Source organism: Stegostoma tigrinum, chromosome 2 (assembly GCF_030684315.1).
Source record: "Stegostoma tigrinum isolate sSteTig4 chromosome 2, sSteTig4.hap1, whole genome shotgun sequence".
NCBI classification, from domain to species: Eukaryota; Metazoa; Chordata; class Chondrichthyes; order Orectolobiformes; family Stegostomatidae; genus Stegostoma; species Stegostoma tigrinum.
The window spans coordinates 148,157,188-148,177,656 of record NC_081355.1 but is presented as its reverse complement, the minus strand read 5'-3'; the positions used below and the strand labels follow the sequence as shown (position 1 = coordinate 148,177,656).

The 20,469-nt window shown below is 44.0% G+C and overlaps 1 protein-coding gene across 1 annotated transcript in view; it reads right to left on the bottom strand.

The window, feature by feature from the left end:
- LOC125463514 (Golgi reassembly-stacking protein 1-like) overlaps positions 1 to 7,089 on the bottom strand; it is a 28,489-nt gene extending 21,400 nt beyond the window's left edge. Inside the window, exon 1 of the mRNA XM_048554840.2 lies at positions 6,721 to 7,089. Coding sequence (XP_048410797.2) covers positions 6,721 to 6,975 — 255 coding nt within the window. The 5' untranslated portion in view covers positions 6,976 to 7,089. The remainder of the gene's footprint in view (positions 1 to 6,720) is intronic.
- Between the last annotated feature and the right edge of the window lie 13,380 nt (positions 7,090 to 20,469).

Genomic DNA, 20,469 nt, shown 5'->3' with positions numbered 1-20,469 from the left:
AAGCAGGCCATTCAGCCCAACAAGTCTGCTCTGCCATTCAATAAGATCATGACTGATCTGATAATCCCCAACTAAACGTTCCTGCCTTGGTCCACCCTTGATTCCCTTAATGATTAAAAATGTCTACCTCAGCCTTGAATATTTTCAACAACACAGCCTCTGCAACCCTTGGTAAAGAATTCCATAGATTTATTTCCCACAGAGTGGGAATTCTTCCATATCTGTGTCTTAAATGCACAACCCCTTATTCTAGGATTATGCCCTCGAATCTTGGGACTCTCGGGTAGGAGTAAACCATCTTTATGAATCTACCTTGTCAAGCCCCAAAGAAAACTTGTATATTTCAATAAAGTTGCTTCTCTATCTTATATAATATAATGAGCATCAAGCACAATCTACTGAACTTTCCCTCATGAGAAAATTCCTCCAGGCCTGGTATTAGTCGAGTGAACCTCCTGTGGACTTCGTCCGCTGCCAGTATTCCTTTCCTGAGATAAGGGCGTCAAAACTGTTCACAGTATTGCAGCTGTGGTTTTTCTAGTGCCTTGTATACATTTACTGAGACCTCCCTCAGGGATATACATTTATACTCCATTCCCTCTGAAATAAGGGACAACATTCCATTTGCCTTCCCTATTACAGAACTTGGATGCTAGGTTTTTGCAACTTATACTCCAAAACCGCTCTGTTCCATAGCTTCCAGCACGCTTTGTCCATTTAAATAATGTTTAGTTCCTCTTCCTTCCGAAGTGCATAACCTCACATTATATTCCATCTGCTAAGTTTTTGTGCAGTTTCTAATTCTGTCCATATCCCTCTGCAGACTAATTGTGCCATTCTCACCACTTGCCTTCCTACCAATTTTTGTTCCTCATCCAAGTCATTAATATAGATTGCATATAATTGTGACCATAGCAATAATCCATGGCACACCATTAATTAGAATTTGCCATCCTGAAAATGTCACCCTTATCCCAAATCTCTTCAATCAGTTAGCTAAGCCGCTATCCACTTTAATATACTATCGCCAATGCCATGGGCTCGGATCTTATTAGGAAGCCTAAAATGGACTGTATTTTCAAATGTCTTCTGAAAATCAAAATGTGTTACAACTACTGCTTCTCTTTTATCTATTCTGAAAAAAAAATGCCAGAATAAATCAACGCTCAAGACTGAGGTGACAACTGCACATCTCAGATAAGAAAAAGGTAATTTAGCCCCTCAAACCTGGTAAACCAATACCCAACTGTGTCATAGCCGATCTGCACCATCTATCCACCTTGCTTCTGTATCCCTTGACACCTAGCCATGATAAAAATCTATTGATCAGCTTTGAAATTTTCAATTACTCGAAAGCTCGACAGGTTCTTTTTTTAAAGGAGGTTGTGAGGTAGGGGAATACAGTGCCAATTTTTCACTCTCCTTGTGCAAACAAGTACTTCTTAACAGGGGTCTAACTCTAATTTTAAAATTATGCCTTTATTCTGGACTTACCAGAAAAAACAGCTTCTCTCTGCCTACTCTATCAACCGATTTAGTCCACTTAAATACCCAGGTGATTAGTGGTTGTGAGCACGGGCAGACCACACGTTGAAGCATTCTTCAGAGAAAAAAAGGGTCTTGACCTGAAACGTCAGCCTTCCTGCTCCTCTGATGCTGCTTGGACTGCTGTGTTCCTCCAGCTCTATACCTCGTTATCTCAGATTGTCCAGCATCTGCAGTTCCTACTATCTCTCCACATGTAGAAGCCTGCTGCATTGATCTACTGCAAGCCCTTTATAGAAAGTTTGTAATGTTTATCTTTTTAATTTTAGTTCTTATTTTTCTAACTTACACTGTGACTAGCTGTAAGGTAATGTAATCTTTTTTCTTTACTTCTCTATTTCGTACCTCAGATTTGTACTTAAGATAGTGCCCTGTGGAGCGATGTTGTAAATTTTTCACTGTTTTTCTGTACTTGAGTAGGTGACAATAAACCTAATTCTTACGATTTAATTCTTTTAACTTAGCAGTGGTATCTACCTGTGTTACATCCCATTCAAGGATAATATGTATCGTCTCAGCAGCGGTACCTAGCATACTGGACTCACCATTTTCTTTGGTGCATGTATCCAGTAGATCTTAGCAAAAGGGATAATAAATGTACATGGGATAATAAATTGCTCTGCTCCAAAGCTCCCTTCATCTACACCTTATTCTGATATATCTTTCTTATGCCTACAGTCAAAGAAACACAAAGTCCAGGAAAGCATGTTAGATGCAGCACCATGCATACCTAAAGCCAGGTGCAGACCTGAGAGAGTTACAATATGAGTGTACATATGCTAAACAGTGGAAGAGGCATGTGATAGACAGAGATCAGCAAACCTATAGACAATGATGAAACCTAAGCACTGCAGTCCTACAAATCCTTAAACGGTGATGAACAATTTAGAAACAAACACATCTAACTGTTCCTCATCCTCAACGATGGGGTTACACAGCACATCAATACAAGACAAGTCCAAAACATTCACAAACTCCTGCAGACGGTAAGGTCAAGTTGGTGATCCACTTGGCCTCATTTTGAGTTTGTCCGCAACACAGATGTCAGCATGTCATTTCGATTCAATCCACATGACCTGAGGAAACAGCTGAAGGCAATGGATACAACAAAAGCTATGGGTCCTGATAACATTCCAGTTATAGGGCCTGCGCTCCAGAACTTGTCTGGTCAAGCTTTTCCAGAACAGGGACAACACCTGCATCTACCCAACAATGTGGAAAATCCTCCAGGTAGCTCCTGTTCACTAAAATCAGGACAAATCCAATTCGGCCAACTGCTGCTCCATCTATCTATCCTTGATCATCAGCAATGTGACGGAAGGGGTCATTGACAGTGTTTTCAAACAGCATTTGCTCATTGATGTTCAGTTGGGTTCCAACAGGGCCACTGTCCTCTAGGCCTCACTGCAGTTTTGATCCAAACATGCAGGCATGAGTTTGCTTTCAGAAGTGAGGCACACTATTTCAACATTTAAGACATCATTTGACTGATTGTGGCATTGAGCCCACGCAACTAGAATCCACAAAATTCTCTGCTGATTGATGTCATATCAAGCATCAGGAAGATACATCTGACTGTTGGAAGTCATTAATCTCAGTCTCTGGTCATCACTGCAAGAATTCCTTAGAATAGTGCCCTTGGCCCAACCATTTTCAGCTGCATTATCATTGCTTTCTTTCTATCATAAGGTCAGAAGTGAGGATTTTCACTTATGATCACACCATGTTCAGTCCATGTTTGACTCCTCAGATATGAAAACAGTTTGTGTCTGAATGCAGCAACATGTAGATACAGTGTAGAAATTCACAAAGGCTCCTTTAACAGCACTTTTCAAACCTATGACCACTATCCTCTCGAGGACAAGGCCAACAGACACATGGGAACACCCACCTCCAAGTAACTCTCCAAACGGACTTGGAAATACATTGTTTATTCCTTCAGTTTCTTGGGTCAAAATCCTGGAACTCCCATTCTAATGTCACTGTGGGTGCACCTTCACCAAGTGCATTACAGCATTCAAGAAAGCAGCTCACTGCTACTTTTTAGATGTGTAGGGATGGGATAAAAATCTGTATCTCATGTATAAATAAAAACAATTCAGTGGTCACTGTTCTCAGGACAGTTGAGATGATTCTTTTGCTGATCAGAACACTCTTTCTCTGTCTTCCTTTTCTGAATGATTTCACTTGTTTGCAGTGTATACAGGGTGGCTGGTTCCCACATTTAAATCTCCTCCACAGTCCAAAGACACACAGTTTAGGTGGATTAGCCATGGGAAAAGCAGAGGTACAGAGATGAGGTAGGGGTTGTGGGTCTGGGTGGGATGCTCTTCAGAAGGTTAGTGTGGATTCAATGAGCCAAGTGGCCTGCTTCCACACTGTAAGGATTCTATGAGCGTTGATCAGCAAGAACAGGGGTGATCTGTGAACAGGAGTTAGTGCAGGCTAGAAGAACAGATAGCTGAGTATAGTTGACATTCAGCTTACAAGAAGTATGATGCGGGACACTAGCCTACAATATGTCAGATTAGTCAAGTGGAATGAACAGAGATGAGGACGAAGCAGATAAGCTGCGTCAGGGACAAAGTCAGTCAATGTTACAGAGGTGGAAGCCAGCTTTCTGGCAGGCATGGTCTCAGATATATGGTCTAAAGCTTGGAAGGCCACTTGGTTGGAGAGCCAGATTGATTGGATTAGTGCCTACAGTACGGGTTTCAATCCCAGTTCTGGCTGAAGTGGATTCACAATGTGCTTCCGTGCTCTACATATGGTGGAGGTTGCGATGTTGTGTGTTGGACTGACCTTTGAACGGAGAACTCAAGAAGAACAAATCAGAATGGACAAAAACAGAAGTTGCTGCTAACTCAGCTGGTCTGGCATTTGTGAGGAAAAAAATCAGAGTTAATATTTAAGGTCCAATGACCTTTCCTCAGAACTGATGGGAAAACATCAGTTTATATGCAGCTACCGTCAGTTCTGAGGAAGGGTCACCGGGGCCAAAATGTTAACTCTGATTTTTTTCTTCACATATGCTGCCAGACCTGCTGAGCTTCCAGCAACTTTGTTTTCGCTCCTGATTTACAGCATTCGCATCCTGACCAAGGTCAATAGTTTATTTGAATAACAGTCACTGGAGTTTCTGGCAGCCATGCACAGGTAGGCACCAGTCTTGATCTGTAAGTGATGCACAGGGTTGCCTGTTTATACAAATAGGATGTCCTCCCACCGAGCCCCAAAATTCTACAGAAACTCTGGCAGAGGGTATGACTGGACAGAGGTGTTATCAATTTTGTTAACTGACTTCTTGGTCACTAGGTTCCAAGGGTCAAATCGTACTTTAGAGCAAAAGTTGAGGTGACATTCCAGTACGGTACTGAGCAGCTGCTGCACGTCGAAGATGATATCTTTCAGAAAAGACATAAAACTGAGTGTCTGTCTGTCTGCTGGGTAGATACAAAAGATTCCATGGTACTTATTCAAAGAACACCAGGAGATTTTCTCCCAGAGTCCTGGCCAATATGTGCATCTCAGCCAAAAAGACAAATCATAACAGATTTTATAGACACGATCATATTGTCCCACTCTGAAGTGGAAGAAGCAAAGTAAACCTTTATCCCAAGGGACTACCAAACAAGCTATTTGTGGGAGTTTGCTGAGTGCAAATTGGTTGCTGCACTTCCTACAGCTATAATTCCATAGAGTATTCCATTAGCTGCAAAAAACTTTAATCTGTCCAGTGATGGTGAAAAACATGATATAAATGCAAGCATTTCCTTTGTAGCAATCAAGCCCATTGGACAAAGATCAAATTACACTTTTCCAAGTACTGAACGTGATTATTATTGTACAGCACAGAAACAGAACCTTCGGTCCAATACATCCATGCCGATCAGGTATCCTAAAATTATCGTGATTGGGTATGACTTGATTGGACTGTACGTTTAATCCTCAGCATCAATTTCTTCAGCTGTTTGACTTTCTGATGCATTGCTGACACTGTCTTTCCACTCAAAGCAAAAACCCATTTATTAATTTGGTTAATTAAAATCAAAACTGCTGATGCTGGAAACGTAAGATAAAAACAGTGTCGGCGAGAAATTCAGCAGAAAGGGCACACAGGGAGGGGTAGACAACAAAGTGTGAAGGGGTATGATGTTTCAAGTCCCATATCACTCTTAAGAACTGATTGCTGCTATTTTTCTATCTACATGCTTTATTTCCATTGATACACACTCAAAATTTTCTATGACACCTCTTGTGAGACATCTGTTGTAGTAGTACTGGCTGGGTTCTGAAACACACACAAACCCTTAACTATATTTCACCTAAACCCACAAACCTCAATGATATGTTTCCAAACATAACCTAACACGTTCTTTAAGAAATCTATGCTGGCTGTGACAGTTAGCCTGCACATTTCCAGATACTCTCTGGTTTCACCTTGAATTAAGGATTCTAAAATTTTACAAACACAGCCAAACTTCTCAATGGTTACCTGACGTAACGTAACATTTTTTTTAAAAAAGAGGGGCCACATCAGCAAACCTCTGGACCTCAACAGTGGAACTTTCCGTACATCTGCCGCCCCTATGAAAAGTTATGAAATACCGTAAATCCAACCAAAACAAATAATATTTAAATCTTAATTCAGCCCAAACCTGATGCCTAAGCACCGTGCATATAACTAGCAAAATATTGTACAGTCTGCGAGAACGTAGTGAAACTTTGCTATTTCTCAACACTTAGGAATTCAAGTCTGGAGCAGGAGTTCGTTTAATTTTGGAGGAAAAATGCATTAAAGGAAAGCTTCTTTAGGAGTTGCGGAAGCAATCTCATGAAAGGAACGAGTGTGAAGGGATTAACTAACGCGGGCAGGTCTCGGTGTGTCGTTATGTTTCTGACTGGGGGCAGCAACAAGATCCCGGGAGCAGTTCGGTCACCCCTTCCCGGCCCTGGATCCCGGGAGAGGGGCCCCGGGCGGGCAGGAGGCCTCCCCGGCCACACACGGAATGGGACTGACTCCCCGGCCACACACGGAATGGGACTGGACTCCCCGGCCACACACGGAATGGGACTGGACTCCCCGGCCACACACGGAATGGGACTGCCCCCCCCAAGTGAGCTCCAACCACCGCCCGGGGCCTCGTCGTATCCCGGACCCCAGCCTGTACCCACCCCATAGACGTGGTAGCCCTCGGTGCCGCTGCTCTGAGAGCCTCCCATCCTCGGACTCGGTGCTGCACGCTCCGAACCTCCAGCTTTGCCCTGACCAAGGCCGGACTCCGGGAACATCGCCGCCTCCCGCCGGACTCCGGGAACATTACCGCCTCCAGCCGGACTCCGGGAACATCGCCGCCTCCCGCCGGGAACATTACCGCCTCCAGCCGGACTCCGGGAACATCGCCGCCTCCAGCCGGACTCCGGGAACATAGGCGCCTCGCGCCGGGAACATTACCGCCTCCGGAAACGTCGCCCCCTCCCGCCGGAGTCCGGGAACATTACCGCCTCCAGCCGGACTCCGGGAACATTACCGCCTCCAGCCGGACTCTGGGAACATCGCCGCCTCCCGCCGGACTCCGGGAACATTACCGCCTCCAGCCGGACTCCGGGAACATCGCCACCTCCCGCCGGGAACATTACCGCCTCCGGAAACGTCGCCCCCTCCCGCCGGAGTCCGGTAACGTCGGCCCCTCCCGCCGGACTCCGGGAACATTACCGCCTCCCACCGGACTCCGGGAACATTACCGCCTCCGGCCGGACTCCAGAAACGTCGCCCCCTCCCGCTCGACTCCGGGAACGTCGGCCCCTCCCGCCGGACTCCGGGAACATCGCCCCCTCCCGCTCGACTCCGGGAACGTCGCCCCCTCCCGCCGGACTCCGGGAACGTCGCCCCCTCCCGCTGGACTCTAGCAGTGTCGCCCACCAGCCCGTCTCCAGCCGCAGCTAACTTAAGACATGCAATGGATAGAAATGGGGAAATATGTCAATAGAACATGCCCAAGCCCTAACCTCGAAGTCAGGATCATGAGCTCAATCTGCTCATTGTATTGAATATAAATGAAGCTGTGGCACTAATTAAGCACTAAACTGAAAGAACTGTGGATGTTGGAAATCAGAAACAGATTCAGAAATTATTTGAAAAAACAGTTCTAAGGGTCCCTAGACCTGAAGCGTCGTCTCTGATTTCGCCTCACAAATGCTGCCAGACCTGCTGAGTTTTTCCAGCAATAGTAGGAACTGCAGATGTTGGAGAATCTGAGACAAGGTGTAGAGCTGAATGAACACAACAGGCCAAGCAGCATCAGAGGAGCAGGAAAGCTGACATTTTGCGCCTAGACCTGAATAAGGGTCCAGACCCAAAACGTCAGCTTTCCTGTTCCTCTGATACTGCTTGCTTGGCCTGCTGTGTTCATTCAGCGCAACACTGTTATCTGAGTTTTTCCAGCAATTTGGTGCTAATCAAAGAATCCTCACTAAATTCATGATGTACCATAACTAACACCATTAATAGAGGTTAAATGATCATTCGCCTCTTGGTTGCTTTTTGTGAACATTTGCAGAACAGTACTTGCAAGAAAAGTAATTCTGTGGTCCTCAGAATTCAAAAGGCATATTATAATTGCAAGTACTGGATGTTATACTTTGATAGAATCAGCCTGTCCGGTTTAAAATTTAAAATGTAAACAAATCCAGCATTTGGCTGTCAATCGCATTAAGTGGTGAATGCTTCCTACCAACCAACAAATGCTGCCCTCTCATACCGTATAAACATTGGTTTTTGTTCCCACGAATTTGTATTCTTGCAAATTATCCTGATGAGTACACGGCAATAAATGCTGACAATACTGAAGCTCTGATGAAGGGTCTAGGCCCGAAACGTCAGCTTTTGTGCTCCTGAGATGCTGCTTGGCCTGTCGTGTTCATCCAGCTTCACACTTTGTTATCTTGAATACTCAAGCTCTTGTTTCTTTTACCTTTTTCAAACGGCCATTCTTTGTGATGGTCATTCTCTCAATATCTTCCATCAATTGCTCTGAGTGAAATTTTTGGCAGAAGTTTCAAGAACCAGAGTATCCATTTCAAGTGATATGGCAAAAGATGCCATAAAGAACCAAGATTTTGCTTCGTGACCGGAGGCTGGAATACACAGCTAGAATGTATGGTGGAGGCAGATTAAATGGTGACTTCAAAAAGCGAGTGCTTAAAAAGTGAAAACTAGCGCAGAGACAGGAAGAATAGCATGGTTGGACGTTCACAACAATGATCCCAAGGATGAAAGCCTTGTCATATAAGAAGTGGTTGAGGACTTTTGAGTCATCAAGTCAAACGGTATAGAAACAAGCCCTTCAGCTGCTACCTCTATGCTGACCAACAAATACCAAACTAAACTAATCCCATTTATGCACTTGATCCATAGCCTACCACGCTCTGGCTCAGCCAGATACTTCTTAAATGTTGTGACAGCACTTGCCTCCACCACCCTCTCAAGTAGCATGTTCCATATTTCTACCATCATCTGGGTGAAAACAAACCTTTCCTCAGAACCCCCTAAACAACGTATTCCTCATCCTAAGCTTGAGCCTTCTGATCTTAGAAACATTTTCCATGTGGAAAATATTGTCGCAAATTATTTGCCTATGTATCTCATAATTTTGTATACCTCAATCACATACCTCTCAGCCTCCTCTGCTCCAAAGAAAACAAACCCAGTCTATCCCGTCCATCCTCACATTGAAACTTTTCATCCCAGGCAACATCCTGGTGAATCCCCTCTGCACTCCCTCCGGTACAATCACGTCCTTCTGATAGTGTGGCAATGAGAACTGCACACAGTATTTCATCAGAGGCCTAAAACATTTTGTAAAATGTAACAAGACTTCCTTGCTCAGCTATGCCTCAGCTAATGAAAGAAAGCATCTCTGACACCTTCTTCACCACACTGTCTACCTCTGCTGACACCTTCAAGGATTTATGGACTTGTATACCAAGGTACCTTTGCTGCTCAGTACTCCCTAGGGCCCTACCATTCATTGTGTATACCCTTCTCTTGTTGGACCTCCCAAAATGCATCAACTCATGCTTATCAGGATTAAATTCCATCTGCCATCGCTCTGCCCAGTTTACAAATGGATCACTGTCAGACTGAGCCTGAGCCTTGCTAGCAATGACACCTGTAATTTCCATGCCATCTACAAAATTAGTACTTATTGTCTTCTACATTCACATCCAAGTCATTAACATATACAACAAACAGCAAGGGTCTCAGCACCAATCCCTGTGGTATACCACTGGTCACAGGCTTCCAAACAGAAAAACATCCCTCCCACACACTTTGCCTCCTATTTGTAAGCTAAGTTTGGAACCATTGTGCCAACTTACCTCAGATCCCATGGGCTTATCTTTTGGACCAACCTTCCATATGGGATCTTGTCACAGCTTTTACTAAAGTCCATGTAAGCCACATCAACTGCACTACTTTCATCGATATATTTAGTCACTCAGTCAAAAAGCTCAATTAAATTAGACAGGATCTTCACCTAACAAATCCATGCTGAAGCTTCCTGTTCAACTCCTGCCTTTCCAAATGTTGATTAATCCTATCCTTCAGAAGTTTTCCAATAGTGAGTCTACCCACAGCTCCAGCTGCTCAATGTGATCAATCAGGAGCTGCAGCTGAACCATCTTCCCGCACACATAGGGCACAGGAGAATCCCTGATTTCCCACATATTGTAGGAGGAGCATTCCACAGGGCAGGGTTACCCTGCCATTGTGATCCTAATCAACCACAAACAATAAACAAGGAGCCAATTACTCAACTTTATCCACTACTCACCAAATCAGATTTTTCTTGCTATTTCTTTCTCTATTCCTAACAATCTACAAACCACAAAAATAAATCTGTACTGGATGGAGTTGACAAGGATAAGGAGGGATCGCATTGGAACTTACAGAATACTGAGAGGCCTGGATAGAGTGGACGTGAAGATGATGTTTCCACTAGTAGGAGAGACTAGGACCAGCTGACACAGCCCCAGAGTGAAGTGATGACCCTTTAGAACTATTGAGGAGCAAGTTCTTCAGCCAGAGGGTGGTTAATTTGTGGAACTCATTGTTTCAAAAAGGCTGAGGAGGCCAAGTCATTGAATGTCTTTAACTCAGAGATAGCGAGGTTCTTGATTGGTAAGGGGATACTGGGTCAAGGGGAGAAGGCAGGAGAATGGGGTTGAGAAACATATCAGCCATGATTCAATGGCTGAGCATGAACCGATGGCTCCAAAGTTTGTCACTTTTTGAAATTCAGAAAATTTTCACTTCACTCTCACTAATGCTTTGCAATAAATCAATTAAAACCTCCCCAACTTCAACTGCCTGCATTTTCCTCCAGCCTCATTTCCAAAGATCGGGCCATGGACTTCCATTGGAGTGGTCTGCATGAGAATGACTGAGATTCTGCAGTCCTCCGGAATTTCAAAGATCCTCTAAGTGAGGAAATTCCTCCTCATCTTAGTCCTAAATGGTCTGCCCTTATTCTAAGAATATGACCCCTGGTTTTAGACACATCTGCCTAGCCAGTGAAATATTCTTTCTGCATTTATACCTGTCTATCTCTTGAAGAACTTTATCAGTTTCTGCTGGTCTCATCCTAGAGATTGCAGGCCTGGTCTCTTTCAATTTCTCCTCATTGGACAGTCCAATCATCTCAGGAATCAATCTGGAGAGCATCTGTTGTACTACCTCTCTGTGGGAGGTATATCCTTCCTAAGACAAAAGGACCAATTGCGTACAATACTCTAGATGCAGTCTAACCAATGTCCCATATAATTACCACAGCGCATTGGTTAGCACTGCTCCCTCACAGTGCCAGTGACCCAGGTTCAGTTCTAGCCTCAAGCGACTGTCTATGTGGGGTTTGCACGTTCTCCCCGTGTCTATGAGAGTTTCCTGCAGGTGCAAGTCCAATGATATGCAGGTTGGGTTGATTGGCTATGCTAAATTGTCCAGTGTCCAGGGATGTGCAGGCTAAATGGATTAGCCATGGGAAATATGGGGATGGGATAGAAGGCTGAGTGGATGTTCTTCAGAGTTGATGCAGACCTACTAGACTGAATGGCCTCTTGTACACTGCAGTCTATGATTTATGAATTGAAGAAAAACAGCTTTGCTCCTGTATGCAATCCCTTCAGGTTCTCTCCCACCTACCTGGCTTAAGCCCTCCTTGACTGCACCAACAAATATTCCAACAAGAATTTTAGTGCTATGCCTACATACCATCCTGGAGTCACACCTTTGGTCACAGAAATGCCTGGCTGTTCCCCGATTCAATCTCCACGCATATTGCCCTTCCACAATTCTTCCTGTCCAACCCTCTGATTGTACACCAATCAGCACCCCTCATTTTCTAGTCTTCTGCAGTTGAACAGTCATTTTCTTGGTAAAACTGAAAGAACTGCGGATGCTGTAAAATCAGAAACAAGAACAGAAGTTGCTGGAAAAGTTCAGCAGGTCTGGCAGTATCAGAATGAGGAAGTGTCACCTGATGCAAAACTTTAACTCTGAATTTTTTCTTCACAGATGCAGCCAGGCCTGCTGAGCTTTTCCAGCAACTTCTGTTTTTGTTAATCAATTTCTTGATTTTGGTCCACACACCCCCATCTCCCTGGATGTATCCCAATTAGATCCCCTCTCTGCCAGGGGGCCTGCTAATGTACCAATCAATTACTTGATCTTGGCCCAACCCTCTGGTTCTGGACCAATCAGATCCTCTTTCTGTCCGTCGCTCTGCTATTGGCTCATCATTCGATCCCCTCTCTCTGTGTCTGTGTCCAAACCTTAGATGCTGGCCAATCACCTCTCTTCCTCTCTGTCCCGCGCCCTGCGCTTGGTCCAATGAGCGACGACCCCTCGCGCCCTGTTGTGTAGCAACAAGCAGCTGATTAGCAACAGAGAGAAGCGGCGGCTGGTCCTGCAGATCGCAGGCAAGAGGCGGCGCACGGCCACTTGCTTTAGAACATGCTTTCTAATTTACGCAGATACTGTAACTTATTTTGTTTCCTGTTAGTCACAGCCGCAGTCATCGTTTATTACTATTTCTTTTTCCTTCTGTTTTTCTAACAGCAGCATTGGCGAGGACTGGGAAAAAAAAGCAGCTAATCTCTCAGAGCGCAGGATGGCTGACGTCGAGTCCATCACTTTGGTATGTTGCAGGGCCAATAATATGTTGTTTCTGTTCCATTTGGTTCAGGTTTTAACTAGTAATTAGGAGACGGATTCAACTTTGCTGATCAGGTGGTATCACTTTGCAGTCAGCAAACCCACTCCAGCATCCCAGGGTACGCCTGCATTTTGGAGACTGATTTCCACAATTTATCCTGGATTTTTCAAACTAGTGACCTCATTTGTAATTGTTCGTTTAGAATTTTGGTGACAATGGCAAAGAATGGGAACATTTTGCCAATGGTGCCAGGTTCTGTACAGTTATCTACATTGATTTGAATGTTCCTGAGCTTTTGCCATTTCCTGGTAAATCATGAAGTTATAATTCCTGCTGGCGTTCTGCCCCACGTAATTCACTTGTCTCAAAATCGGAGAAGCATAAGGCACACAGGGAGGCCGCTCGGCCCATCTGACCAATGTTGGTTAATGGTGTAAAATAACGTGAAGAAAATGCTATCTGAAGTTTCCTTCTTTGATGTTTTGCTTCTCCATAATGACGTGAACTCTTTCAATGAACTGCTGTAATGATGCCACTGAATACTGCATCATTTCCTTTTCTCTCTTTCTTTTGTGAAGCACAAAAGAGCAGAAAACGGAAAATACAGTATGATACACCAAAGGAGAAGGCCACTTGGCCCACCATTACCATGCCTGCTCAAACAGTCAGAGAGTCGTACAGCACAGAAACAGACCCTTCTGTCAGATATCCTACATTAATCTAGTCCCATTTGCCAGCATTTGGCCCGAATCCCTCCAAACCCTTCCTATTTGTATACCTATCCAGATGCCTGACAAATTGTTATTCATTCATGGGAAATTGGCATTGCTTGCTAGGCCAGCATCCGCTGCCAGTTCCTATTCACCCAGAGGGCAGTTAAGAGTCAACCACATTACTGTGGGCCTGGAATCACATGTAGGACAGACCAGGAAAGGATGACAGAGTCCTCCCCAAAAGGACATTAGTGAACCTGATGGATTTTTCAAACAATCGGCAATGGATTCATGTTCATCATTAGATTCTCAATTCCAGATATTTATTGAATTCAAATTCCACCATGTGTGTCACAGTGGGATTCAACCCGGGTCCCCAGAACATTACCTGGATCTTACTGGGTCTCAGAGCCATGGAGATTTACAGTACAGAAAAACTCCCTTCAGCCCATCATGTCCACACCAGTCAACAATAACCACCTAACTATTCTAATATTGAATAGCAGAGGATGCAGAACTGCTGAAAGACCTGCATTTATATATTTCGATATTCATGCCTGTTCTAGCTTTCTGAAAGGCCAGTTCACGAGTGCCACCATCCCACCTTGTCCTTATAGTCCTGCCCATTCTTCCTTTTCAGATAATAATCAAAATTTCTTCTTGAATGCCTTGATTGAACCTGCTTCTGCTTTGCAGACCCTAACCATTTGTTGCACGAAACATGTCTTTTTCACATTGCCAATTACCTTAGGTCTGTGCCCTCTGGTTCTCGATACATGCAATATTGATGAAGTTTAATGTGTGCTTTATTAACCATGCTCTCAAGTGGTCTAGCCACTTTAAATGATTTTGCGCATGCATATCCAGGTCCATCCATTCCTATCCCCCTCTAGAATTGCACTATAGTTCTCTATGTTCTTCCTACCAGAACGTTCGCCTCCCACTTCTCTGTAGCAAATTTTATCTGCCACAGATCTGCGCATTTCACCAACCTGTATATGGTGCATCCCACCTGGATCTGCCGTATCCCTGTGACCCTACATTAGCCATGGCTAATCCACCTAATCCACTCATCCTCAGGCACTGCAGGTGATTTAGCATGGCCAATCCACCTAACCTGCACATCTTTGGACTGTGGGAGGATATTGGAGCACCCCCAGGAAGCCCACATAGACACAGGGAGAATGTGCAAACTCCACACAGACAGAAGCCCAAGGGTGGAACTGAACCCAGGTCCCTGGTGCTTTGAGGGACAATGCCACCCTAATACCTCAGCCAAGCCTCCATTTTTTCTTGTCCCTCTCCTTCTTTCACTGCCCTTGTACTATTTCTATACCTATAAATGTGAAATAACTGCACTGAGGCCTGTATCCTGTCACCAAGTTATCCTTTATTTACATGCGTATAGCACATGGGCTCTGAGCAGCCAGCTTAGAGTCAGTTCCTAAATTGAGGAGATTCCCTGAATTTCCTGTTTACATCTGTCAGCCAGGGCTCCCTGATTGGCCTGGGTTAACAGCCCCAGTCAAGAATCCCATAGTCAACGAGATCCACCGGGCACTTGTTCCAATCACTACAACATGATATATGAGTTCCTTTTTATGTTAACTGTTAGTCTGTTCTTGTATGCTTCGCTTACTTGCCTTTCCAATTCTCCTCTGAATACTTTATATTCAGCCTGGTTCTTGATTGTATCTGACATCTGTCATGAACACACCTTTTTTCTTCTTCACAATTCCTACTTTCTGTCGTCCAGGGAATTCTGGATTTGTTTGTTCCACTACTTCCCCCTTCATGGAAACATATTGACTGAATTATCTCTTCTTTAATGACAGCACATTGTTTTGTTAAAGTTTGACTTGCAAATCTTTGGAATTGACTCCAAAAAACTGGAAGCATTTTTACCCATTGAGTTGCGTTTCATTCATTTATTTATTGCTGCCGAAGTTTGATTCTTGTCCCTTTGCATTGTCAAATTAAACCTTATACTATAATGGATTTTCGGAAGGCTTGTGGAAAAGTCCCACATAAGAGACTGCTGGCTAAGGGGGGAACCTACAGAGTTGAGAGGAAATTGTTGACATGGATAGGAAATTGGTTGGGTGGCAGGAAAAACAGTGTTGGAATAAGGATAAGAACTCAAGTTGGTGGGACATGACTAGTAGAGTGCTACATGGACCTACGTTGGGGCCTCAAATTATTCATAATGTTCATCAATGACTGAATAATGTCATAGAAGTCAAGGGTGGCACAGTGGCTCAGTGGTTAGCACAGCTGTCTCTCAGTGCCAGGGACCTGGGTTCAACTCCAGCCTCGGGTGACTGTCTGTGTGGAGTTTGCACATTCTCCCCGTGTCTGTGTGGATATCCTCTGGGTGCTCCAGTTTCCTTCCACAGCCCAAAGATATGCAGGGTAGGTGGATCGGCCATGCTAAATTGCCCATATTGTTCACGGATGTGTAGGTTAGGGGGATGGGTCTGGGTGGGATGCTGCAAGGGTCGGTGTGGACTTGTTGGACCAAAGGGTCTGTTTCCACAATGTAGGGATTCTGTGATCTAAGTATACAAATGTGCTGATGACAAAAAACAATTGGGCAGCGTTGTGGACAGCGTTGACAACAGTATTAAATATAAGAGGATATTGATACATTAGGTGAATGGACAAAGCTGTGGCAGATGGATTTTAATATAAGCAGCTGTGACATTATCCATTTCAGACCAAGAAAGGATACATCAGGGTATTTCTTAAAAAGGCACTAAATTAAAAATAGTGGATTTTCAATGAAATTTGGGTGTTCAGGTGCATAGCCCTTTTAAAATGCCATGAACTGGTGTAGAAAATAGTCAAGAATGCTAATGGAATGCTGGACTCCATATCTAAAGGGTTGGAGTGTAGGGATGCAGGCGCAATGCTGCAGTTATATGAAAGCCAAGTTAGTCTCCACTTAGAGGATTGTGAAAGATCTGGGCACCACACATTTAGAATGATGTTTTGGCCTCGGAGGAAGTTAAACGCAAGTTCATAAGGATGATACCTGGACTTCAGGGGTTAAATTTGAGGAGAGATGAGACAAATTAGGCCTATTTCTCTAGAATTTAGAGGGTTAAAGAGTGATCTAATTGACGTCTTTAGGATATTAACAGGAAAAGACAAGAGAGATAAAGATAAACTATTCCCACTGACTGAAGATTCTAAAACTGGGGGGAATAGTCTAAGAATTAGGGCCAGGCCTTTCAGGAGAGATGTTAGAAAGCACACAAAGAGCAGTGGTGGTTTGGAACTATTGTCCTCAAGCAGCAGTTGATGCTACTTCAATGGTCGGATTTAAATCTGAGTTTGTCAAATTTTTATTAAGCAATGGCATCAAAGGATATGGGCTCAAGACAGACACATGGAGTTAGGCTGCAGATCAGCGATGACCTTATTGGAATGGTAGAGCAGGCTTCAGGGGCTGAATGGCCTACTCCTGTTCATATGTTCCTAATGGTCACTGCTCTCTGAATGATCTACTTCACTCACCTCATTTCCTGGAGCCAGGTCTAGCACAGCCTCCCATCTCTAATTCAAATTCTGATTAGATTAGAACAGGGTTTCCCAAATTGTTTCTCACTCTGTCCTTGCTCAGTGGCTTGAGAAATTTGATGAGCCAACAGTGAGTGGTGGCAGCGATGGGGAGAAGGAAGACCTATGAATGCAGGGGCATGAGGATTGGCCATTGCCACCTCAGAGTTTGTAACCACAAAATATCATCTTGCAACCCCACATGGGCTCATATTAGGAAGCTAGAAGCATGTTGCTGTGGAAAATAATTCTGAATCCACTGTATGAAGTCCTGTTCCTCTCCGCCCCTCACACTCTTACTAGCCCTGTCGATGTTCAAGTTGTGATCTGAATAGGAAGCACATGCACCACTCCAAAGAGAAGGCATGAGGATGGCTGCATTGGAGACCCCGCATAGACACACTGTGTCAAATGGACTCCTTCTGTGCTGTAACCTTTCCATGATATTGAAAATGCTGGAGCGAATGCCAAATTGGTGAAGTGGTGTTATCAATTTTGGAAGCTGAGGTAAAGTAGATCAATGAGCTTCAGTCCAAACTAAGCAACAGGTTTATGTCTTAAACTCATTTTTTAAACCTCTGTATCTCCATTGTTTATTTCTTCTGGGAATATTAGAATTTTTCATTATTTTGTTTTTATTAATTAACCTTACAGTGATGATGTCGCAAAGCTGATATAATTCATAGATTTTTAAGCCTGACAGAGCCTCCAGTACCTCCCTATTTCTTAAGTCAAACTGTGCAAGTTCCTCACAATTCCTTTTCCTGAATCCTGTACCAACTTTCTCCTTTTCCAGAGTGAAGGCCGAAGAGAAATATTCATTCCATACCCTTACAACATCCAGAGGCTTCCCACACAGGTTCCCCTCTTGGTCCCTAATGGGCCTTACTCTTTCACTGCTTAACTTTTCTTTAATGTATTTATAATTGTAACTTTTACTTTTTGTACATTCGGTAAAACTGACAACCATAGATAAGATAACAAGATAACAAAATGTGAAGCTGGATGAACACAGCAGGCCAAGCTGCATCTCAGGAGCACAAATCTCGAACCATATGGAGTGGTTGGGACAAATAGGATATATGTGTTAGGCCATTTTAGAAATAGAAACAGGAGTAGGCCATTCAATAGGATCTCTGTTGATCTGACATTACTCATATCCGCTTCACTGTCTTTTCCCCATAACCCTTGATTCCCCGACTGATCGAGAATCTATCTATCTCAGCCTTAAATATGCGCCAGGACTGTGCCCCACAGTTTTCTGTGGCAAGGAGTCACAAGACTCCCATCCCTCCGAGAGAAGAAACTTCAGTCTTAATTTGATACCCCTTTATTCTGAGACTATGCCCCCTGGCTCTGGACTGTGTCATGAGGGGAAACATCTTCATAGCATTCACCCTGTCAAGTCACTTAAGAATCCTACATAGTTCAATTAGAACACCTCTTATTTGTCTAAAGTTCAGCAGATAGAGTCTCAACCTGTTTAGTCATTGCTCAAAAGTCACTCCATGCTGGGGATCATCCTAGTGAACCTTCTCTGAACAGTCCCCAATGAAACAATATCTTCTTAAATAAGGAGACCAAAACTGCGCATAGTACTCCAGATGTGATCTCAACAGCGCCTTGTACAGTCACAATAAGTCTTCCCTACCCTTACACTCCAAACCCCTTGAAATACTATGCGTTATGAGGAATGAACCGGTAGGCTGAGATGTTTTTCACAAGGATGTAGGGGGTTGAGGGGTGACCTTATAGAGGTTTATAAAATCAGGAAATACATATGAGCGGAATAGCCAAGGTCTTTTCCCAGGCTAGGGGAGTTCAAAACTACAGGGTAGAATTTTAAGGTGAGAGGAGAAAGATTTAAGAGGGAATCTGAGGGGCAATGTTTTCATGGAGGGTGGTTCATATGTGGAATGAACTGCCAGAGTTGGTGGTGGATGCAGGTACATTTACAAAATTTAAAAGATATTTGGACAGGTACATGAATAGTAAAGGTATAGAGGGATTTGGGCCAAATGCTGGCAAATAGGACTAGTTTCATTTGGCAAACTTGATGGCATGGATGAGTTGGGCCAAAGGGTCTGATTCCGTGGTGTATGACTCTATAAGGGCTGACATTCCATTACCCTTCATGTTTTGGCTTGAGTGACCCTTCTTCAGAATCTTTCTTGACCAGAAATATTAATTCTGATTTCTCTCCACAGATGCTGCAGACCTGCTGAGATCTTCCAACAATTTCTGTTTTTGTTTCTGATTTACAGCATCTGCAGTTTTTTGGAGTTTTATTCCATTAGTCTTCTTAGACTTAGGATTAGACTCCCTACAGTATGGAAACAGGCCCTTCAGCCCAAAAAGACCACACCTCAGAGCATCCCACCCAGACCCATCCCCCATAACCCACCTAATCTACACATCCCTAGACACTAAGGGCAATTTAGCATGGCCAGTCCATGTAGCCTGCACATCTTTGGACTGTAGTAGGATACCAGAGCACTCGGACCTGCTGCATGTGTGTGCTAGTTTCTTTCTGTGTTTCATGCATGACTTTCCCCGAATCCCTTTGTGTTGCAGCTTTCTGAAGCTTTTCTCCATACAAACAATCTGTTCTTCTGTTCTGCCTTCCAAAATGAACCCCACTTTTTACTCAATTACTTAACCTTTAGATATCTCTCTATAAACCAGTATATCCCTTTGGCTGAGATAATAAAATGTGAGGCTGGATGAACACAGCAGGCCAAGCAGCATCTCAGGAGCACAAAAGCTGACGTTTCGGGCCTGGACCCTTCATCAGAGAGGGGGATGGGGAGAGGGAACTGGAATAAATAGGGAGAGAGGGGGACGCGGACCGAAGATGGAGAGTAAAGAAGATAGGTGGAGAGAGTATAGGTGGGGAGGTAGGGAGGGGATCCTGAGACTCCTGAGATGCTGCTTGGCCTGCTGTGTTCATCCAGCCTCACATTTTATTATCTTGGAATTCTCCAGCATCTGCAGTTCCCATTATCTCTGATACTATATCCCTTTGGCTGCTTCCTTTGCACCTATTTTGTGTTGACTGCGAATTTGGCTGTGGCATATTCACTTCCGTGCTCCAAGTCATTCATGTGTATATTGTAAATATTTGCAGTCGATTACTGATTCCTGTGGAACCCCATTGGTTAAAACTTGCCAAGTTGAAAAAGAACCTGTTTTGCCCACTTGCTGTTTCCTGCCCATCAGCCAACATTTCAGGCCCAGGGACCTTTCTTCAGACCTATACCAGCACCCAACGGACCGAATGGCCTGTTTCTGAGCTATGGGTTCTACGATGTAAATGGGAAAAGTTGCTTTGAGATAAAAATCACCAGGAATTATATCAGAGTGTGTAACATGCTATACATTATTGCACTTTTTATGTTTGTAACTTGTTCACTTTTCGTTTTAATTTCAGGCATCAG